The 24,404-nt window shown below is 35.5% G+C and overlaps 2 protein-coding genes and 3 long non-coding RNA genes across 7 annotated transcripts in view; 3 read left to right on the plus strand and 2 right to left on the minus strand.

Moving 5' to 3' along the window:
- LOC125006374 overlaps positions 1-24,404 on the plus strand; it is a 93,436-nt gene that overhangs the window by 66,194 nt on the left and 2,838 nt on the right. The gene's annotated exons all lie outside the window — the stretch shown is intronic.
- LOC125006388 lies at positions 6,006-6,997 on the minus strand. Its single transcript, XR_007112571.1, has 3 exons — positions 6,919-6,997; positions 6,429-6,523; positions 6,006-6,190 (listed from the first exon to the last, which is right to left on the minus strand). It is a non-coding gene; the product is annotated as an uncharacterized LOC125006388 (long non-coding RNA).
- Positions 7,628-8,773, plus strand: LOC125006395. The gene is made up of 3 exons (XR_007112578.1): positions 7,628-8,193; positions 8,627-8,643; positions 8,729-8,773. It is a non-coding gene; the product is annotated as an uncharacterized LOC125006395 (long non-coding RNA).
- On the plus strand, positions 9,294-23,117 carry LOC125006378. Of its 3 annotated transcripts, none has more exons than XM_047582356.1 (15): positions 9,294-9,608; positions 9,939-9,965; positions 10,283-10,603; positions 11,854-11,907; positions 11,992-12,054; positions 15,163-15,255; positions 18,068-18,169; positions 18,596-18,612; positions 18,698-18,746; positions 19,492-19,587; positions 19,918-19,944; positions 20,266-20,586; positions 21,818-21,871; positions 21,957-22,020; positions 23,103-23,117. In XM_047582356.1, exons 4-14 carry the CDS (start codon positions 11,898-11,900, stop codon positions 22,004-22,006), a joined length of 882 nt encoding a protein of 293 aa, XP_047438312.1. In that variant the 5' UTR covers positions 9,294-9,608; positions 9,939-9,965; positions 10,283-10,603; positions 11,854-11,897; the 3' UTR covers positions 22,007-22,020; positions 23,103-23,117. The 3 variants fall into 3 exon arrangements, with proteins under 3 accessions (XP_047438312.1, XP_047438313.1, XP_047438314.1); XM_047582357.1 differs by having other exon boundaries at positions 10,477-10,603; XM_047582358.1 differs by lacking the exons at positions 21,818-21,871; positions 21,957-22,020; positions 23,103-23,117 and having other exon boundaries at positions 20,460-20,586.
- LOC125006387 lies at positions 15,728-16,485 on the minus strand. Its single transcript, XR_007112570.1, has 2 exons — positions 16,380-16,485; positions 15,728-16,140 (listed from the first exon to the last, which is right to left on the minus strand). It is a non-coding gene; the product is annotated as an uncharacterized LOC125006387 (long non-coding RNA).

Below are 24,404 nucleotides of genomic sequence, written 5' to 3' on the forward strand. Positions count from 1 at the left end.
TGATTTTTTTTGCGTGCTGTTATTGTGTTCATTTGTTGAGGAAGTGCGGTGTGTCATCACAAACTAATTTCCGTAGTGAGACAAACTGTCCATTCTGTCTATAATTGTGTATTTGTTACTGTGATAAGGAACTTCACTGTTCAGTCCAAATCTTATTTAATAATTTAATAATGAGTTATTATTACATGGATTTACATTGTTGATATATTTTACTTCCAACAGGTTCCTTTCATAAGATTCAAGTACAAGGTCAGTCTGTGAGTTATAATCTTTCCAGTTCCTTCTTGTGTAATCAAACTTTAGAAGGACAACGTGTTGCATTTAGTTTTTGTAGCTTTGTCAGTTTAACAAAACATCATTCAGAGTAATTATTTTCATAACAGTTTAACTCGAACATTAAAGATGGCTCAGACGTATCACTATGATCACTATGTTGAATGTTAATTTTAAGATATAATGAGTGTGAAACTAGAACTTCTGTGAATGTCAACACAGATTCAGACAGTTACACTTGACTTCAGATTCATGTTATATTTCCTGACTTCTAATAATCTTCATGTACGTAGGTCAAAGACCAGAGTTGAGCGGTCATCATACTGAAGATGTTTATATGTTCACTTGTTCTCTGCCTGCATCTGTGGAACATGATACAACATGTAACCTGTACTTTGGAGAAGAGTCGTCCAGTAGCAACAGTTAAAACCTGGAAGACAAGGAGCTCAAAAACCAACCAGCTGTTCTGTCAGTTTACTGTTCAGACTTATGATTTGTGGAGGCATCTATGCTCAGTTCAACAAAAGGATGTCAGCTGTGATTACAGTCTGGAATATGAAGTCAACTCAACTCTGTCTCTGGCTCCTCGTAGTGAGAGATACAACCTGAGAGGTAAGTCAACGATAGTAGTTTACAGTAAATGACCACATGTTCTTTGAAATTTATCAAACAAATATCAAATCAACTGCTAATCAATTGAACAAGCATATTATTTGCATGTTAATGAGACAGTCATACAGTCAAACATATTGAAGTTAAAATAAAGTCATCTCTCTCTTACTTATTCGCTCACTTTCTGTTCAATATGGACTAAAATGCTTCTCTCTTAATGTACTTGTTATAGTTTATAGAGTATCCTGTGAGTCATGAAAATTGTTACTTGTGGCCAGGTTAAGTATTGAGGCAAATAATTATTTCTATATTCCAGATTATTTTTATTGTCATGTTTCCCTGTGTACTTGTGTACACAGGGAAACATTAACTCTCAGAGGGGGCTGAGTGATCATATATGTTCAGGGAAGGGCCTTATTCTCTCCAGTAACATATGAAACACTTCACACAGACACTGTTTTCATACAGTAACTTTAATTTCCTGATACACCAGTTAGTTGATAGTTTACAACAAATATTACCACCACCAGGGTTTTGAAAATAGTTTTACAGTGTAGTCGTTTTGACTGCATCAGCTGTTTAGAAGCTCCAGTTTGTGTCACTGTTAAACTGAATTCATGGATTTATCATGATATTTTTTCATTCATTCCTTAAGTTAAAGCTTTTCAATAACCACATATGAACTGCTGCCTTTATCTGTTACTTTCTCACGAAATAATCCTGGACTCTAGTTCATCATTGATAGTTTCAATCTTACCAGATGCCCGGTAGTGGGTCAGTTCTTCATTAATTTTTCTTTTCTGGGAACCATGAACGTCAGAATACACCTAGTACAGATGCAGAGAAATGTCACAAACTAACCTTTTCGTGTCGTCTTGTTGTGACTCAACACATTTTTGTTGTTTGTCTGGGCAGAAATATCATCAGTGTTAATTCTTAATGCAAATCTATTTTCTTTATTATAGACTTTTTCCAAAAAGAATCAAATGAAAGACGACGTGTGACCACGATGACCACAGGTAGGAAAATATCCAAACAGATGAGAACATCTGAACTTGTTAATTCTGTAAAAGACTGCACATTGTTGTTTTGCATTAACACAGGAAGTTCAGCTGTTACCATGTCAAGAGACACCACTCCTACCACCTCTGACAACGAGATATCAGGTAACAAATTTTATGTATGAATAATTAGACATTAGTGTTATTTATTTGTATTATGGTGCCAGATCAGAGTTGATCTGAGTGAGCTAATATAATATCAACTGTATTTGACAGAGCCATTTAAACAGTGGTTTAAAATAATAATAATAATAATAATAATAATAATAAAGCATTTTTAGATGTTCAATGCGCTTACAATTGTATGCATTATTCATTCACTCACACAGTCATACCCTGGTGGTAGTAAACTACCTCAGTAGCCAGTCAGTAGTCAGTCTATGGCCTCACCAAGGAGAACACACCTGGGGGAAGGTGGGTTAAGCGTCTTGCCCAAGGACACAATGGACAGACTAGGGATAGGACGGAATCGAACAGCCAACCTTTCAGTTATTAGATGACCGCTCCACCTCCTGACTATTCCTACTATGTTCCTTGGTCATTTGTCATTGTGGTTCTCATGTTCTAACTCAAAACAAAAAATAGCATCATGTTTCAGCTTCAGTGTAAGTTAATTCTTGGTGTTCCAGATATTTTGACAGTTCCTATGGAAATGATCGTCATCGTGTGTTGTTATTAGGGATGTAACAATTACTGGTTTCATGATAAACCATGGTGAAATTAAAAACAAAAATGCGTCCGATTACTGCACAAAACAATTCACGTTGATAATGCTCATTTATGGAGAGGCAGCAGCGTCTTGGTACAGTGCTGCTCACTCCTATGTTGAGGAATTATTTATTTATTTGCACCATAAGAAAAAACAATTACAAAGAAAAAAACAGAAATTAAACAAGTATGAGTGCGGGAAAGGTTAAAAACTCGATATGGGCTTATAAAAACTATCTCCCCCAAAAATATACAACACTTCAAAAAAATAGATCAACAACAACAACGAGAAAAAGCAACAACAAATAACAGTAAAAAGGAGAGCAATACAAGTGTCATTTCATAGCAGACACAAAAAGTCTGAAATAAAAACATGGTTCTGTATAAACATAAAATAATTGTAATTGTATGTATGAGCAGGTGTAAGAGGTAATGATCCATAGACAACTGTACTGGAAAAGAAACTATTAGGAGTCTTGATTTATCAGGTAAGCTTTCAGTCTTAACTAAAATTATTGAGGGATGAAGATAATTTAACTACATGAAGTTGAGAATTCCAATTTAAGGAGCCTCTGTACACAAAAGAAAACTGAGTATGTGTAATACGGCAAAAGGAAAGATGAAGTTTATCAGTATGTCTTGTGTTGTAAGAATGGACCTGAGAGTTAAATGTAAAGAATACATGAAAAGATTTTGGCTGAAAGTGAGAAAGATGAATATATGTATAAATAAATATGCATGATTGAAGTATATTAATATCATATACTGACAATATATGAAGTTTCTTAAACAGAGGGGCAGATGGAGACAAATAATTTGAAAAGGTGGCTAATTTAACAAATTTCTTTTGTGTGATTAATAATTTCTGTAAATTAGAAGGATAAGTGCTGGCCCAGACAATATTACAATAACTGAGATGAGGATAAATCATACTATAATATGCTATAATAAATACTATAATAAAGCATTCTGAGAGATGAAACTACAAATTTTTCTGATGATACCAATAGATTTCAATACTTTTTGTTAGTTTTTGACATGTTTGATATGTTCTGACCATGATAACCTCTTATCAATTAATACCCCTAAAAATTTAGTAGACAAAACCTGGGTAATATCATCATCACCAATAGTGATCTTAGCAATGGATTTACAATATTTTTTATTTTTTCAGTAAATATGATAAAATTATTATTTTTTTAAATTTAATGTCAACTTATTTATCTGGAACCATTCAGAAAATTGGATTATGCCCTTTATGTAATACAATGGGTTTTTATTAGAAAGAAAAAAAAAATCCTACTGGAATGTTCTTTAAATTTATTACTTAAGTATATTTTTGTTAGCTATCCGAATTAAATGATTATATTTGTTTCTATATGTTTTGTACTTTGTTGAATTCAGAGTAGGATTGGTTAGAAACCTCTTATAACTTATTTTTGGTTGTTAAAGATTTATAGAGGCCGGATGTGTACCAGGGTTTTTTGTTAATTTCAGTAGGTTTCTTTTTTGATTGTACCAGTGGAAAGCATAGATGAAATGCTGAATTAAAAATTGACACAAAAGTCGGATAAGCAGAGCATCTATATATTTATAAATATTTTTCCAAGAACCGTTCAGTATTTTGCCGATTAAAAAATCAATGTTCAGTGCAGGAATCTGTACCAACGGGTCCAGTCTTGTCAGGAAGAGAAAAATTAAAAATGGGGAAATGATCTGAGATATCAGTAAAAAGGATGCCTGCTTTAGTTGTAATATTCACAGAGTTAGTAAAGATATTGTTAGTTACTCTTGTTGGCTTATTAATAAGAGGATAAAAAGAACTGGAAAGCAAAATATTAAGAAAGTCTGAAGTCTGAGCCTGAATTTCCCATTTGAATAAATCAAGATTAAAGTCCCCTAGTAGAAAACATAGTTTCCTTTCCCTGTTTATCCTTTCTAATGTTAACCCAAGCATATCATTAAAACTTACCTGAATCTGTATCAGGAGGCATGATGTGTTTACACAATTAAAGTTATCATAGATCACTCAATTATCAAGGTATTTTCACAAGGTTTGTTCATTACAAACATGAGACAAGATAGATATATAGATAGAAACAGATATTTACTTTGGGCAGTAAAAAATATCACAGCAATATTTAATAAACAAATAGTATAAAACACTCTGAAATGAGAAGAAAGTGATGTGTTGCATGCAGCATTTACTCAAACACAACTCGTGTACAGAGCTACAGAGTGTATGAAAAACACAGTTTCACAGTGTTGTCCACAATGGAAACTGAGACCCAGATTATCTTTTATTAACAGAGTCACACAGAAAGCAGACTACACCGGGACTTACGACGACAACAGGTAAGACACACTTAACATAGAACCCAGACCATTATATAAACCACTTGCTGTATCTGTCTGCTTCCAAACATGTAACTAATGGAAAACGTATCTTGTGTAACATAAAGTATATAACAGTAAAATGAGAAAGCAACAGTTTTTCCAGTAAACTATTCAGTAAAATACTGATATACAGTGTATGTCATCAATTTATTTTTCTGTTCTCAAGGATCAGTTACTTCCAGTCTCCGCCCTACAACTAGTGTGACCACTGCTGCTGAAATAACTGCAGACTTCACACCAGAAGACAACAACATTCCTGGTGAGACTCCTCTGAGTGTTTAAAAAATGTTACGATACAACGCTGTTGGGACAGCACAGCAGCTCGTGGTTAGCACTGATGCCTCCCACACAGCAAAAATCCCAGTGTACATTGTACTCTATAGGTGTACATTTAACTACGGCTTCGTTGTACATATAAGTCCAAGAGTTCAGTGTTCGCTGAACACCATCAAAAGTGTAACACATTTACTCCAAGAGTTCATTTGAACCCTCTGAGAGTGCAGTTTTACTCTGTCACTGGTACTTTTAGACACTACTTCAGTGCTTTTCGACACTCGCAGTGTAAACCTAGAACTCCCAGAGAGTAAAATATATACTCTAAGTAAGTCATTTGTAGCACTTTGCAGAGCTGATTATTTAATACTCTGAGCGTGAGAATGTACTCTACGACACTTTTAAGATGAATTGTTAACACTTGAGGAATTTATAGTCCACACAAGAGTTACTTGAAAATATAACATCTTTAATATATCCTAACACATTTCTTATACAAAAACATGCACGGACACCACATACTGATCATCTCCTTCAAAACCATACGTTGTTTGCAGATCAAACAGCTTAAACAGGAGAAACTCATCAACTTTCAGCATGGAAACATTTTCAGAATTTCCCTCTCTGACATGAAAAGAATGAAAATGCTGTGCAAAACGTTGCACAAATGTGTACAGGCTGTAAACATAATGTGTCTTGAAGAGTTCATCAAAGGCTGATAGGGAAGACCTGGCCTTGCAGGGAAGGAGCTCACCATCCATCGCAATGTAGTAATCATGGATGTTTTTTCTTGTGATGCCAACTGCCAGGATGTAGGGCTGCCTCCGCTGGGCTGGACCAGAGTGCTCTTATAGGTTTCGACCCGACTGCAAGATAACACAAAATATTACTGCACATCTTTTTTTATGGATAGGTCAGACAGAAATCTGATAGACAGATAACTTCAAGAAAAAAAAAGAAAATGTATTTATGTTAATTACTATTTATAATATTATAAAAATGTTTTCATGTAAAACAATGGGAAAACAAGGTGCTTGCCCAAGTACACAATATAGATAACGTTACCTATAGTTTAGGCTACAAGAGGCAGACACACTAACTTACCCTCCTTGAGAAATTCCGAGGCTTCATTTAGTTTGACGCACTTCTTCTTTCCTTCGTACTGTTCTTTGAACAGCATTGCTGTAGATCTTCCACAACTACATACAACACAAACATACAGTTAGTGCACAGTTACCCACAAGCAACGTAACTTCGGGCGGGAGTCGGAAGCTCTGAAGTAGCTTCGGTTAAGCTAGCCACCAGGAGGGATTAGCTCATTTTGAGATAGCTAACACACAAATTCTGTGTTTTTCTTTGTCAAATAACCTGTTTAACCGAGGTCAACATTACAAACACAATATCGATTCTGATTAATTAAACATTTTCAGTTACTTTACAACTGATATAGCAAGTTAGCTAAACTACATCAAAATCGTGTTTGCCTCCTTAATGTATTACCGTTAAGGTTTTTAGTTATTGATGAATTGAACCATGAAAAAAAAATATATATATATTTCATGCATTATTTATTCACTTTAGTTTCTTAGCCTACCTGCAGTCCCGCGTGGCTGTCGCGGTAGACTTCGGTTAGTGTCGTGGTTGCACTCCTGCAAGACAAAGGCTCAGAACATGCGACTGGATTCAACCAATGAGGGCGCGGAGCGCTGATGACGAAATCCAAACCTAACTCTTGGTGCGGCCGGGAAAGAGTCAATCATGAAATAAACTCGAGGAGTCTATTATTGTAAAATAAACACTACAATTACCAACACTAACAATATACATAGAAAGAACACCAGAAAGAGTTTATGGTGCAACCTGAAAAGTGTACTTTGTGCCCATTCGACACCAAAGTGTAAAATTTGCTACTCTCGTCATCAAAACTCTGGGATTTTAACACTCTGGCATTTGCTGTGCAGAGAGAAGGTCCAGGTTCGAGTCCAGCTTGGGCCTTTCTGGGTTCACATGTTCTTCCTTTTTCTGCGTGGGTTTTCTCCGGGTGCTCTGTGTAACCTCTAGCTCATTAAGCAGGTGTTCGGGTGGTTAGTAACAGCACGACGAGTAAAGTTTCCGTGGCTCACCGCTGCAAAATGACTTTGGGTGCCCGAATAGTAATGGAGGGGGTGGGGGGTTAAATACAGGATCAGAGTTTAGAGTAAGAAGTTCGGAGTTAATATTTAAATATTTGCACCTACAGTTTTGATTTAGTTACACTTTTAACAACTTTTTATCGACTGAGAGTTAATTATAATGGATTAACTCTACCCAGAGTATAATTAACTCTACGAGTGTATGTCTAGTTTAACACCAAGAATTCAACTCTTCTCAATTTGCTGTGTGTGAAAGACTCGTGACCGGTCCGGATGTACCCTGCCTCTCGCCTGATGACAGCTGGGATAGACCCCTGTGACCCCCATAGCGAAGATAGGTGGTAGTAGAGGATGAGATGAGACATTGCTGTTGATTTTTTCTTTGTTTGTTTTTCTTTTTGGTTTTATTTCAGCAGCACTTGTGCTTCTTAGCACTGAAGTCAGCTTTTTCTTCTTGTCAAATGTTTTCATCACCAAATAGTGCAGTTGACACATTTCTAGTTTGTACAACATGTTTTGCCCTGTAGCAGCACAGTAAAGCAGCTCATCTTATTTAATAATAACTCCTCCTATAGGAACACAGTCGTTTTTCTTTTTCTGTTAAAAGTAAAACTAGTTTGTGTCCTCCCAAACAAAAAGGTCAAAATGGGAACTGCTAGTAGTTGTGTCTTGTCTGGGAGCAGCTGTGGTTCTGATCTTAGGGGTACTGGCACTTCTTGGAACCAAAAGAAGAAGAGGTGAGGACATTGTGTCATTGTGTCAATTGTCATTTAAACTTGTACGTCCAAAGAGACTTTTTTTTTATATGCCTGCAGGCAGTACATGTACAATGTTAACACAGTCCAGATGTGTCATAACATAACAAAGTGTTTATTGTCAGTTTGGGCTGGGATTACATTGAAAAAAGACACATGAGGGGATGTCAAGGAAATTACATGACTAAGAACCAAAAGAATTAGTGGGGAATAACTGTGTTAATGTATTTGTGCAGTATATACACACTGAACATTATTTAAAGTATTTATAAATAAATGACTAATTTTACTCCCATAGCTGTTAGCATTTCTGACACTTGTGACTGATCAGGCTTGTTCTCTACATCACTTTTATTTATACATGGATGTTTAATTTGCATTTATTTCTGAAGTTGTGCTTTGGTTTCTGTTTCAGATGATGGAAAGTATTTGGTAAGTCTCAACGATAGACACTCCTTCCACTAACTGTCCTCACTCGCTCTTCCTTCAGTCTAACACCTTATTAAATCATCTGCAGGCTGGCTTTGATGAAACCTACAGTATTGTCACCTATGAGTTCACAATGGTGAGCCGTGGTTTTATTTCTGAATACATAGACAGACTGTGAACAAGTACAATGAATTCATTTGCTCTGTGTTTTTCTACGTTTCTGTCTTTGTTGTGACATGTTACTACTATGCTGAATACAATGACTGTTATAGAGGAACAACTGAAAAACACACTGAGCTGATTAAATACTGATCAGCCACTTGGTGGTGCACATTCTGCTGAAAACTGCTGAAGACTAGACATCCATGTTGTTACTGGTTCAATAATGAAATGTGTGTATTATGAAATGAACATTTACACATATAAATCTAAATCATATTCATGTTTTTACTTTTCATAGAGTGACAACAGCTGCATCAGCCCTGAGAGATAAAGTGTACAGCTTTGCAGTGTTAAAGTTCAGCTGTTGTTTTTCTGGCATCTCCTCTGATTTCTCATGTACTATGTAGCCTAGTTTATACTTTTACTGTACTACAGTGAAAAAATAAAAACCATAAACACAAAAGTTGAAGTTCAGTTTCTTGTTCACAGTGTAACACAAAACATATGCTTGTACCTGTTCTTCACATACATTTGTGGGTTCAACATAGACGTGAGAAATACAGTTTACTTGTCAGAATAGTAGTTGCATAGTTATTTACAGTTGTGGGTTTAAATGTGAAGAGCTTTACACACGCACGCACTCCCATTATGCATGTTTCTGTGGCCTGTAGATTCACTTCTGATAGCTGTTGTGGTTTTCCTGTGAACAGTTTCTGCTACTTGGTCAACGTCTGCAGTCACACACTCAGGTATCTGCTTTAACAGCTTCATCATGGCTGGACGCCTGTTGTTCATCATCCTCATGTGTAAGTTGAAAACTTCCTTTAGATTTAGTCAATGAGCAGCATATGTTAACATAACATCAGGCATTGTGTAAATGTTAAGCCACATTTTGTCTTTTTATGGTTGATTTTTGTATTTTTTTGCGTGCTGTTATTGTGTTCATTTGTTGAGGAAGTGTGGTGTGTCATCACAAACTAATTTCCGTAGTGAGACAAACTGTCCATTCTGTCTATAATTGTGTATTTGTTACTGTGATAAGGAACTTCACTGTTCAGTTCAAATCTTATTTAATAATTTAATAATGAGTTATTATTCCATGGATTAACATTGCTGATATATTTTACTTCCAACAGGTTCCTTTCATAAGATTCAAGTACAAGGTCAGTCTGTGAGTTATAATCTTTCCAGTTCCTTCTTGTGTAATCAAACTTTAGAAGGACAACGTGTTGCATTTAGTTTTTGTAGCTTTGTCTGTTTAACAAAACATCATTCGGAGTAATTATTCTCATAACAGTCTAACTCGAACATTAAAGATGACTCAGACGTATCACTATGATCACTATGTTGAATGTTAATTTTAAGATATAATGAGTGTGAAACTAGAACTTCTGTGAATGTCAACACAGATTCAGACAGTTACACTTGACTTCAGATTCATGTTATATTTCCTGACTTCTAATAATCTTCATGTACGTAGGTCAAAGACCAGAGTTGAGCGGTCATCATACTGAAGATGATTATATCTTCACTTGTTCTCTGCCTGCATCTGTGGAACATGATACAACATGTTACCTGTACTGTGGAGAAGAGAGTCGTCCAGTAGTAACAGCTAAAACCTGGAAGACAAGGAGCTCAAAAACCAACCAGCTGTTCTGTCTGTTTACTGTTCAGACTAATGATTTGTAGAGGCATCTATGCTCAGTTCAACAAAAGGATGTCAGCTGTGATTACAGACTGGAATATGAAGTCAACTCAACTCTGTCTCTGGCTCCTCGTAGTGATAGATACAACCTGAGAGGTAAGTCAACGATAGTAGTTTACAGTAAATGACCACATGTTCTTTGAAATTTAGCAAACAAATGTCAAATCAACTGCTAATCAATTGAACAAGCATATTATTTGCATGTTAATGAGACAGTCATACAGTCAAACATATTGAAGTCAAAATAAACTCATCTCTCTCTTACTTATTCGCTCACTTTCTGTTCAATATGGACTAAAATGCTTCTCTCTTAATGTACTTGTTATAGTTTATAGAGTATCCTGTGAGTCATGACTTAGAATACTTTATGTATTATCAGTGTTTTATCTTCATAAAATTGTTACTTGTGGCCAGGTTAAGTATTGAGGCAAATAATTATTTCTATATTCCAGATTATTTTTATTGTCATGTTTCCCTGTGTACTTGTGTACACAGAGAAACATTAACTCTCAGAGGGAACTGAGTGATCGTGTATGTTTAGGGAAGGGCCTTATTCTCTCCAGTAACATATGAAACACTTCACACAGACACTGTTTTCATACAGTATCTGTGTATTATTGTTCATATTTCTTTAATTTCCTGATACACCAGTTAGTTGATAGTTTACAACAAATATTACCACCACCAGGGTTTTGAAAATAGTTTTACAATGATGTCGTTTTGACTGCATCAGCTGTTTAGAAGCTCCAGTTTGTGTCACTGTTAAACTAAATTCATGGATTTATCATGATATTTTTTCATTCATTCCTTAGTTTAAAGCTTTTCAATAACCACATATGAACTGCTGCCTTTATCTGTTACTTTCTCATGAAATAATCCTGGACTCTAGTTCAACATTGGTAGTTTCGATCTTACCAGATGCCCGGTAGTGGGTAGACGCCCAGTAGTGGGTCAGTTCTTGATTAACTTTTCTTTCCTGGGAACATGAACGTCAGAATACACCTATAGATGCTGAGAAATGTCACAAACTAACCTTTAGTGTCGTCTTGTTCTGAATAAACACATTTCACAATCATGTAACAATAATTTTTTCTACAATCCAAGTGCAATATATTATACACATACAATATCACTGTCACACTGTTTTTAGTCTATTATTTACTCTTTTACTGTAAGGATGTTTGTGTTATTTCACTGGAGGGGAGATTCTCTCTCCAATTTCACTGTATGTTGAGATGGACAATGACAATGAAGTCTATTGTATTGTATTGTATGTTTTGTTGTTTATCTGGGCAGAAATATCATCAGTGTTTATTCTTAATGCAAATCTATTTTCTTTATTGTAGACTTTTTCCAAAACGAATCAAATGGAAGACGATGTGTGACCACAATGACCACAGGTAGGAAAATATCCAAACAGATGAGAACATTTGAACTTGTTAATTCTGTAAAAGACTGCAAATTGTTGTTTTTCATTAACACAGGAAGTTCAGCTGTTAACATGTCAAGAGACACCACTCCTACCACCTCTGACAACGAGATATCAGGTAACAAATTTTATGTATGAATAATTAGAAATTAGTGTTATTTATTTGTATTAAGGTGCCAGATCAGAGTTGATGTGAGTGAGCTAATATAATATCAACTGTATTTGACAGAGCCATTTAAACAGTGGTTTAAAATAATAATAATAATGCATTTTTAGATGTTCAATGCGCTCACAATTGTATGCATTATTCATTCACTCACACAGTCACACCCTGGTGGTACTAAACTACCTCAGTAGCCACTCAGTAATCAGCCTATGGCCTCACCAAGGAGAATATACCTGGGGGAAGGTGGGTTAAGTGTCTTGCCCAAGGACACAATGGACAGACTAGGGATAGGACAGAATCGAACCGCCAACCTTTCAGTTATTAGATGACCGCTCCACCTCCTGACTATTAAATGTTCCTTGGTCATTGGTCATTGTGGTTCTCATGTTGTAACTCAAAACAAAAAATAGCATCATGTTTCAGCTTCAGTGTAAGTTAATTCTTGGTGTTCCACATATTTTGACAGTTCATATGGAAATCATCGTCATCGTGTGTTGTTATTAGGGATGTAACAATTACTGGTTTCATGATAAACCATGGTGAAATTAAAAAAAAATAAATAAATGCGTCTGATTACAGCACAAAACAATTCACGCTGATATGGCTCATGTATGGAGAGGCAGCAGCGTCTTGGTACAGTGCTGCTCACTCCTGAGTGCATTATGTTGAGGAATTATTTATTTTTTTGCACCATAAGAAAAAACAATTACAAAGAAAAAAACAGAAATTAAACAAGTATGAGTGCGGGAAAGGTTAAAAAACTCGATATAGGCTTATAAAAACTCCAAAAATATACAAAACTTCCAAAAAAAAATAGATCAACAACAACAACGAGAGAAAGCAACAACAAATAACAACAAAAAGGAGAGCAATACAAGTGTCATTTCATAGCAGACACAAAAAGTCTGAAATAAAAACATGGTTCTGTATAAATGTAAAATAATGTGTAAGAGGTAATGATCCATAGACAACTGTACTGGAAAAGAAACTATTAGGAGTCTTGATTTATCAGGTAAGCTTTCAGTCTTAACTTAAAATTATTGAGGGATGAAGATAATTTAACTACATGAAGTTGAGAATTCCAAATTAAGGAGCCTCTGTACACAAAAGAAAAAACTGAGTATGTGTAATACGGCAAAAGGGAAGATGAAGTTTATCAGTATGTCTTGTGTTGTAAGAATGGACCTGAGAGTTAAATGTAAAGAATACATGAAAAGATTTTGGCAGCAAGTGAGAAAGATGAATATATGTATAAATAAATATGCATGATTGAAGTATATTAATATCATATACTGATAATATATGAAGTTTCTTAAACAGAGGGGCAGATGGAGACAAATGATTTGAAAAGGTGGCTAATCTAACAAATTTCTTTTGTGTGATTAATAATTTCTGTAAATAAGAAGGATAAGTGCTGGCCCAGACAATATTACAATAACTGTGATGAGGATAAATCATACTATAATATGCTATAATAAATACTATAATAAAGCATTCTGAGAGATGAAACTACAAATATTTCTGATGATACCAATATATTTCAATACTTTGTTTTTGACATGTTTAATATGTTCTGACCATGATAACCTCTCATCAATTAATACCCCTAAAAATTTAGTAGACGAAACCTGGGTAATATCATCATCACCAATAGTGATCTTAGCAATGGATTTACAATATTTTTTATTTTTTCAGTAAATATGATAAAATTATTATTTTTTTACATTTAATGTCAACTTATTTATCTGGAACCATTCAGAAAATTGGATTATGCCCTTTATGTAATACATTGGGTTTTTATTAGGAAGTTTGATATTCTTTGACAAAGAGGAACCCACTTGAGCAAAGAAAATATTAAATTGTCAAGAAAAAAAAAAATCATACTGGAATGTTCTTTAAATTTATTACTAAAGTATATTTTTGTTAGCTATCCGAATTAAATGATTATATTTGTTTCTATATGTTTTGTACTTTGTTGAATTCAGAGTAGGATTGGTTAGAAACCTCTTATAACTTATTTTTGGTTGTTAAAGATTTATAGAGGCCGCATGTGTATCAAGGTTTTTTCTGTTAATTTCAGTAGGTTTCTTTTTTGATTGTACCAGTGGAAAGCATGGATGAAATGCTGAATTAAAAATTGACACAAAAGTCTGATAAGCAGAGCATCAATATGATTATAAATATTTTTCCAAGAACCGTTCAGTATTTTGCCGATTAAAAAATCAATGTTCAGTGCAGGAATCTGTACCAACGGGTCCAGTCTTGTCAGGAAGAGAAAAATTAAAAATGGGAAAATGATCTGAGATATCAGTAAAAAGGATGCCTGCTTTAGTTGTAATATTCACAGAGTTAGTAAAGATATTGTTAGTAACTCTTGTTGGCTTATTAATAAGAGGATAAAAAGAACTGGAAAGCAAAATATTAAGAAAGTCTGAAGTCTGAGCCTGAATTTCCCATTTGAATAAATCAAGATTAAAGTCCCCTAGTAGAAAACATAGTTTCCTTTCCCTGTTTATCCTTTCTAATGTTAACCCAAGCATATCATTAAAACTTACCTGAATCTGTATCAGGAGGCATGATGTGTTTACACAATTAAAGTTATCATAGTTTGGGCAGTAAAAAATATCACAGCAATATTTAATAAAGAAATAGTATAAAACACTCTGAAATGAGAAGAAAGTGATGTATTGCATGCAGCATTTACTCAAACACAACTCGTGTACAGAGCTACAGAGTGTATGAAAAACACAGTTTCACAGTGTTGTCCACACTGGAAACTGAGACCCAGATTATCTTTTATTAACGGAGTCACACAGAAAGCAGACTACACCGGGACTTACGACGACAACAGGTAAGACACACTTAACATAGAACCAGGACCATTATATAAACCACTTGCTGTATCTGTCTGCTTCCAAACATGTAACTAATGGAAAACGTATCTTGTGTAACATAAAGTATAGAACAGTAAAATGAGAAAGCAACAGTTTTTCCAGTAAACTATTTAGTAAAATACTGATATACAGTGTTATGTCATCAATTTATTTTTCTGTCCTCAAGGATCAGTTACTTCCAGTCTCCGCCCTACAACTAGTGTGACCACTGCTGCTGAAATAACTGCAGACTTCACACCAGAAGACAACAACATTCCTGGTGAGACTCCTCTGAGTGTTTAAAAAATGTTACGATACAACGCTGTTGGGACAGCACAGCAGCTCGTGGTTAGCACTGATGCCTCCCACACAGCAAAAATCCCAGTGTACATTGTACTCTATAGGTGTACATTTAACTACGGCTTCGTTGTACATGTAAGTCCAAGAGTTCGGTGTTCGCTGAACACCATCAAAAGTGTAAAACATTTACTCCAAGTAAAGAGTACATTTGAACCCTCTGAGAGTGCAGTTTTACTCTGTCACTGGTACTTTTAGACACTACTTCAGTGCTTTTTGACACTTGCAGTGTAAAGCTAGAACTCCCAGAGAGTAAAATATATACTCTAAGTAAGTCATTTGTAGCACTTTGCAGAGCTGATTATTTAATACTCTGAGCGTGAGAATGTACTCTATGACACTTTTAAGATGAATTGTTAACACTTGAGGAATTTATAGTCCACACAAGAGTTTCTTGAAAATATAACATCTTTAATATATCTTAAAACATTTCTTATACAAAAACATGCACAGGCACCACATACTGATCATCTCTTTCAAAACCATACGTTGTTTGCAGATCAAACAGCTTAAACAGGAGCAACTCATCAACTTTCAGCATGGAAACATTTTCAGAATTTCCCTCTCTGACATGAAAAGAATGAAAATGCTGTGCAAAACTTTGCACAAATGTGTACAGGCTGTACACATAATGTGTCTTGAAGAGTTCATCAAAGGCTGATAGGGAAGACCTGGCCTTGCAGGGAAGGAGCTCACCATCCATCGCAATGTAGTAATCATGGATGTTTTTTCTTGTGATGCCAACTGCCAGGATGTAGGGCTGCCTCCGCTGGGCTGGACCAGAGTGCTCTTATAGGTTTCGAACCGACTGCAAGATAACACAAAAATATTACTACACATCTTTTTTTATGGATAGGTCAGACAGAAATCTGATAGACAGATAACTTCAAGAAAAAAATAGAAAATGTATTTACGTTAATTACTATTTATAATATTATAAAAACATTTTCATGTAAAACAATGGGAAAACAAGGTGCTTGCCCAAGTACACAATATAGATAACGTTACCTATAGTTTAGACTACAAGAGGCAGACACACTAACTTACCCTCCTTGAGAAATTCCGAGTATGAGGCTTCATTTAGTTTGACGCACTTCTTTTTTCCTTCGTACTGTCCTTAGAACAGCATTGCTGTAGATCTTCCACAACTACATACAACACAAACATACAGTTAGTGCACAGTTACCCACGAGCAACGTAACTTCGGGCGGGAGTCGGAAGCTCTGAAGTAGCTTCGGTTAAGCTAGCCACCGGGAGCAATTAGCTTATTTTGAGATAGCTAACACACAAATTCTGTGTTTTTCTTTGTCAAATAACCTGTTTAACCGAGGTCAACATTACAAACACAATATCGATTCTGATTAATTAAACATTTTCAGTTACTTTACAACTGATATAGCAAGTTAGCAAAACTACATCAAAACCGTGTTTGTCTCCTTAATGTATTACCATTAAGGTTTTTAGTTATTTACGAATTGAAACATGAAAAAAAAAAAATATTTCATGCATTATTTATTCACTTTAGTTTCTTAGCCTACCTGCAGTCCCGCGTGGCTGTCACGGTAGACTTCGGTTAGTGTCGTGGTTGCACTCCTGCAAGACGAAGGCTCAGAACATGCGACTGGATTCAACCAATGAGGGCGCGGAGCGCTAGTGACAAAATCCAAACCTAACTCTTGGTGCGGCCGGGAAAGAGTCAATCATGAAATAAACTCGAGGATAAACACTATTATTGTAAAATAAACACTACAATTACCGACACTAACACTATACATAGAAAGAACGCCAGAAAGAGTTTATGGTGCAACCTGAAAAGTGTACTTTGTGCTCATTCGACACCAAAGTGTAAAATTTGCTACTCTCGTCATCAAAACTCTGGGATTTTAACAGTCTGGCATTTGCTGTGCAGAGAGAAGGTCCAGGTTTGAGTCCAGCTTGGGCCTTTCTGGGTTCACATGTTCTCCCTTTTTCTGCGTGGGTTTTCTCTGAGTGCTCTGTGTAACCTCTAGCTCATTAAGCAGGTGTTTGTGTGGTTAGAAACAGCGCGACGAGTAAAGTTTCCATGGCTCACCGCTGCAAAATGACTTTGGGTGCCCGAATAGTAATGGAGAGGGGGGGGGGTTAAATACAGGATCAGAGTTTAGAGTAAGAAGTTCAGAGTTAATATTTAAATATTTGTTGCACCTAGAGTTTTGATTTAGTTACACTTTTACACTTGGTTTTAACAACAACTATTTATCGACTGAAAGTTAATTATAATGGATTAACTCCACCCAGAGTATAATTAACTCTACGAGTGTATGTCTAGTTAAATACAAAGAATTCCACTCTTCTCAATTTGCTGTGTGTGAAAGACTCGTGACCGGTCCGGATGTACCCTGCCTCTTGCCTGATGACAGCTGGGATAGACCCCTGCGACCCCCATAGTGAAGATAGGTGGTAGTAGAGGATGAGATGAGACATTGCTGTTGATTTTTTCTTTGTTTGTTTTTCTTTTTGGTTTTATTTCAGCAGCACTTGTGCTTCTTAGCACTGAAGTCAGCTTTTTCTTCTTGTCAAATGTTTTCATCACCAAATAGTGCAGTTGACACATTTCTAGTTTGTACAACATGTTTTGCCCTGTAGCAGCACAGTAAAGCAGCTCATCTTATTTAACAATGACTCTCCTCCTATAGGAACACAGTCGTTTTTCTTTTTCTGTTAAAAGTAAAACTAGTTTGTGTCCTCCCAAACAGAAAGGTCAAAATGGGAACTGCTAGTAGTTGTGTCTTGTCTTGGAGCAGCTGTGGTTGTGATCTTAGGGGTACTGGTACTTCTTGGAACCAAAAGAAGAAGAGGTGAGGACATTGTGTCATTGTGTCAATTGTCATTTAAACTTGTACGTCCAAACAGACTATTTTTTTATATGCCTGCAGGCAGTACATGTACAGTGTTAACACAGTCCAGATGTTTCATAACATAACAAAGTGTTTATTGTCAGTTTGGGCTGGGATTACATTGAAAAAAGACACATGAGGGGATGTCAAGGAAATGACATGACTAAGAACCAAAGGAATTAGTGGGGAATAACTGTGTTAATGTATTTGTGCAGCATATACACACTGAACATTATGTAAAGTATTTATAAATAAATGACTAATGTTACTCCCATAGCATTTCTGACACTTGTGACTGATCAGGCTTGTTCTCTACATCACTTTTATTTATACATGGATGTTTAATTTGCATTTATTTCTGAAGTTGTGCTTTGGTTTCTGTTTCAGATGATGGAAAGTATTTGGTAAGTCTCAACGATAGACACTCCTTCCACTAACTGTCCTCACTCGCTCTTCCTTCAGTCTAACACCTTATTAAATCATCTGCAGGCTGGCTTTGATGAAACCTACAGTATTGTCACCTATGAGTTCACAAATGGTGAGTTGTGGTTTTATTTCTAAATACATAGACAGACTGTGAACAAGTACAATGAATTCATTTGCTCTGTGTTTTTCTACGTTTCTGTCTTTGTTGTGACATGTTACTTCTATGCTGAATACAATGACTGTTATAGAGGAACAACTGAAAAACACACTGAGCTGATTAAATACTGATCAGCCACTTGGTGGTTCACATTCTGCTGAAAACTGCTAAAGACTAGACATCCATGTTGTTACTGGTTCAATAATGAAATGTGTGCATTATGAAATGAACATTTACACATATAAATCTAAATCATATTCATGTTTTTACTTTTCATAGAGGGACAACAGCTGCATCAGCCCTGAGAGATAAAGTGTACAGCTTTGCAGTGTTAAAGTTCAGCTGTTGTTTTTCTAGCATCTCCTCTGATTTCTCATGTACTATGTAGCTGAGTTTATACCTTTACTGTGTTACAGTGAAAAAATAAAAACCATAAACACAAAAGTTGAAGTTCAGTTTTTATTTTATTTGTTCACAGTGTAAAACAAAACATATGCTTGTACCTGTTCTTTACATACGTTTGTGGGTTCAACATAGACGTGAGAAATACAGTTTACTTTTCAGAATTGTAGTTGCATAGTTATTTACAGTTGTGGGTTTAAATGTGAAGAGCTTTACACACGCACACACTCCCATAATGCATGTTTCTCTGACCTTTTAGATTCACTTCTGATAGCTGTTGTGGTTTTCCTGTGAACAGTTTCTGCTACTTGGTCAACGTCTGCAGTCACACACTCAGGTATCTGCTTTAACAGCTTCATCATGGCTGGACGCCTGTTGTTCATCATCCTCATGTGTAAGTTGAAAACTTCCTTTAGATTTAGTCAATGAGCAGCATATGTTAACATAACATCAGACATTGTGTAAATGTTAAGCCACATTTTGTCTTTTTATGGTTGATTTTTGTATTTTTTTGCGTGCTGTTATTGTGTTCATTTGTTGAGGAAGTGTGGTGTGTCATCACAAACTAATTTCCGTAGTGAGACAAACTGTCCACTCTGTCTATAATTGTGTATTTGTTACTGTGATAAGGAACTTCACTGTTCAGTCCAAATCTTATTTAATAATTTAATAATGAGTTATTATTACATGGATTTACATTGCTGATATATTTTACTTCCAACAGGTTCCTTTCATAAGATTCAAGTACAAGGTCAGTCTGTGAGTTATAATCTTTCCAGTTCCTTCTTGGATGTGTAATCAAACTTTAGAAGGACAACGTGTTGCATTTAGTTTTTGTAGTTTTGTCATTCGAAGAAAACATCATTCAGAGTAATTATTTTCATAACAGTCTAACTCGAACATTAAAGATGGCTCAGACGTATCACTATGATCACTATGTTGAATGTTAATTTTAAGATATAATGAGTGTGAAACTAGAACTTCTGTGAATGTCAACACAGATTCAGACAGTTACACTTGACTTCAGATTCATGTTATATTTCCTGACTTCTAATAATCTTCATGTACGTAGGTCAAAGACCTGATTTGAGCGTTCAACATACTGAAGATGTTTATATCTTCACTTGTTCTCTACCTGCGTCTGTGGAAAATAATACAACATGTAACCTGTACTTTGGAGAAGAGAGTCGTCCAGTAGTAACAGCTAAAACCTGGAAGACAAGGAGCTCAAAAACCAACCAGTTGTTCTGTCTGTTGACTATTAAGACTTATGATTTGTGGAGACATCTATGCTCAGTTCAACAAAAGGAGGCCAGCTGTGATTACAAACTGGAATATGAAGTCAACTCAACTCTGTCTCTGGCTCCTCATAGTGATAGATACAACCTGAGTGGTAAGTCAACGATACTAGTTTACAGTAAATGACCACATGTTCTTTGAAATTTAGCAAACAAATATCAAATCAACTGCTAATCAATTGAACAAGCATATTATTTGCATGTTAATGAGACAGTCATACAGTCAAACATATTTAAGTCAAAATAAACTCATCTCTCTCTTACTTATTCGCTCACTTTCTGTTCAATATGGACTAAAATGCTTCTCTCTTAATGTACTTGTTATAGTTTATAGAGTATCCTGTGAGTCATGACTTAGAATACTTTATTTATTATCAGTGTTTTATCTTCATAAAATTGTTACTTGTGGCCAGGTTAAGTATTTAGGCAAATAATTCTTTCTATATTCCAGATTATTTTTATTGTCATGTTTCTCTGTGTACTTGTGTACACAGGGAAACATTAACTCTCAGAGGGAACTGAGTGATCGTGTATGTTTAGGGAAGGGCCTTATTCTCTCCAGTAACATATGAAACACTTCACACAGACACTGTTTTCAAACAGTATCTGTGTATTATTGTTCATATTTCTTTAATTTCCTGATACACCAGTTAGTTGATAGTTTACAACAAATATTACCACCACCAGGGTTTTGAAAATAGTTTTACAGTGTAGTCGTTTTGACTGCATCAGCTGTTTAGAAGCTCCAGTTTGTGTCACTGTTAAACTGAATTCATGGATTTATCATGATATTTTTTCATTCATTCCTTCAGTTAAGCTTTTCAATAACCACATATTAACTGCTGCCTTTATCTGTTACTTTCTCACGAAATAATCCTGGACTCTAGTTCAACATTTGTAGTTTCGATCTTACCAGACGCCCAGTAGTGGGTCAGTTCTTGATTAACTTTTCTTTCCTGGGAACATGAACGTCAGAATACACCTATAGATGCTGAGAAATGTCACAAACTAACCTTTTCGTGTCGTCTTGTTGTGAATGAACACATTTCACAACCATGTAACAATAATTTTTTCTACAATCCAAGTGCAATATATTATACACATACAATATCACTGTCACACTGTTTTTAGTCTATTATTTACTCTTTTACTCTAAGGATGTTTGTGTTATTTCACTGGAGGGGAGATTCTCTCTCCAATTTCACTGTATGTTGAGATGGACAATGACAGTGAAGTCTATTGTATTGTATTGTATGTTCTGTGTTTGTCTGGGCAGAAATATCATCAGTGTTAATTCTTAATGCAAATCTATTTTCTTTATTGTAGACTTTTTCCAAAAAGAATCAAATGAAAGACGACGTGTGACCACGATGACCACAGGTAGGAAAATATCCAAACAGATGAGAACATCTGAACTTGTTAATTCTGTAAAAGACTGCAACATTGTTGTTTTGCATTAACACAGGAAGATCAGCTGTTAACATGTCAAGAGACACCACTCCTCCCAAACTCTGACAATGAGATATCAGGTAACAAATTTTATGTATGAATAATTAGCATTAGTGTTATTTATCTGTATTAAGGTGCCAGATCAGAGTTGATCTGAGGAAGTATAATATCAACCGTATTTGACAGAACCATTTAAACAGTGGTTTAAAAGTAACAGGACACCTGACTGTTCAGTGTTCCTTGGCTAACTCTATGTTGTTTTACAAAGCGCTCCCATGTGTGAGTTGATGGATTGTTCCACTTTACACTAAGGTCAAGTCATGCGTAAGTAAGAGGAATAAAAAGCTGACCGTGAGAAGAGATTTAATAATGAAACTGAAAAAAAGGAATATATATCAGAAAAACTCCTTTATGAGAACACCGTGTTTCGTGTTCTCATGAGTGACGCAGGCTTTTTACTCACAACCTGGTTTATCAACCAACGATGAGGATGCAATAACACAACATACAGGCCGGTGGCATCTAGCAGTGTAACCTCCTGGCCCCGACCCGGTAACTGTATAAAAGAGTGTTCCTCAGTACGGTGTCTGCAGTGGCTCATTAAACATCAGCACTAACACAGTGACTATTCTAAACACCGGAAGCCAACACATTCTATACATGTTTCACCTGAAAACAATACTGTCATGATATGACCATGATAAGAACATCAGACAAAACAACCCATGAGACATAAGTCTCAGAGACAGAAAGCTGCAGCTTACATAAACACACAAAAGCAAACTAGTAGATTTGTGAAATAGAAATTGCAGTTTTACCCTTCAGAAAGGAGAAGGAACACAAAAGAGGAACACTGTGACCTCACCTCTTTGTTCAAACGTGGTGCCGCTTCGGTTTTGTCTTGGCCACATACGGCTGCTAGTTTTATCTGATATTTCTCAGTGACTTCATCAATGAAGGAAGCAGAGTCATCCAGTTACTTTTGAAACCTTTGGTTTAAGGACTCTGGATTTAAAAAGACAGTGCGTAGCACACCATATTAGCCTGAATCAATTTAAATTAAAGCTGATGTGTTTAAGAATAAACCAAAAAATAAAAGATGGTCATAGTGTTTAACTGTTGTCTTACACTCTTCTCTCTTTTTTTTTCTTTTACTCTTCAGACTCGACTGCTTCAACTACTGTAACAAAAGTTACATCAGGTAACAAATGTTATACTCTGAATATGACAGGAAATAGTTTAGTGCCCAAAGGTTGGTTATTATTATTATTTTATTTATTTATTTATTTATTTTTTACATGAAATTGACATATTTTATTCATTTTTAAAAAAAATTGACTTCTTTCTTTGTAGATACTATGGATAACATGAACCACACAACAAATAATAAGACCACAGGTATTACTGTTATGTTATATACAACATGTAAAAACCAATCCACAAAATCAACTCGTACGAATTTTCATCATGTACGAATAACTCAGGTAAAACCAAGTCAGTTTTTCTTTGTATTCACATTTTGTAATATGCTTCAGTTGCTCCATCAGGTCAGACTGAGAACACTGATAGTTCTTCTGTCTCGGTCACATCAGAGAAACCAACAACAGGTGACATGTTACGTTTTCAGGGATTCAGTTAGTTTTCTGCAAGTTTGTAATGTTAATAACTTTTGATATTTTTGTGTTTTCTGTTCCTGATATAACTTAGTCATTACTCCAGATATTTTGACCTCGACTAACACAGCCACTATGAATCCAGCTCCTGGTGATGTACAAACAGGTAGGGAACATTTGTATTATTTTAATAAAAAGCTGAGATGCTTTGACTGTGAGTCTGCTTGTTCCATTAACCACTCATTTATTTATTTTTCTGTCTTCAACCATCAGTCACTGCCAATCTCAGCTCTACTACCTTTCCCAAAACAGAAACACAGACTTGGAAGTTGATAATAGTTGTGGCTTGTTTTGGAACGGCTGTGACTGTCATCTTAGTGGTGCTGGTAATTCTTGGAACCAATAGAAGTGGTGAGAGCAGTGTGTCATATAATGTCATGTACACTGTATGTCTTTATTATATATCAGGGAATGTCACATAATTGTCTATTGGACTGGTTTTATTTTTACTAAGTATTATCACTTTACAATCTCTGTGCTTTACTTCTGCATTAACGTGGTTGGGTGTTTGTGATCTAGCACCTTGTGACTGTAAAGCAAAACAACTTTATTACTCAGTCTGACATCTCTCCTCTCTACTTTGTATTTCATGTTTCAGGGACGTCTTCACACACAAGGTAAAAAACTAACATATATATACATACATACAGAAGTTTAGCTTCAGGAGAAGCTCTTAATTTGTCATTAATCTCTGGGCTTTAAACTCACATAAGTCAAAGACAGAATCTGAGGATATACTTTATGTCCTTCTGACTTTGCTACTGATTTACTAATCATTTGTACATACCTGT

This window comes from Mugil cephalus, chromosome 4, assembly GCF_022458985.1.
Source record: "Mugil cephalus isolate CIBA_MC_2020 chromosome 4, CIBA_Mcephalus_1.1, whole genome shotgun sequence".
NCBI classification, from domain to species: domain Eukaryota; kingdom Metazoa; phylum Chordata; class Actinopteri; order Mugiliformes; family Mugilidae; genus Mugil; species Mugil cephalus.

Coding starts and splice junctions, on each gene's coding strand:
- LOC125006378 (XM_047582356.1), top strand. Junction 18,747..19,491: donor CACCTATGAGTTCACAAATG/GTGAGTTGTGGT, acceptor TCCTGTGAACAG/TTTCTGCTACTTGGTCAACG. Junction 19,945..20,265: donor TCATAAGATTCAAGTACAAG/GTCAGTCTGTGA, acceptor TCATGTACGTAG/GTCAAAGACCTGATTTGAGC.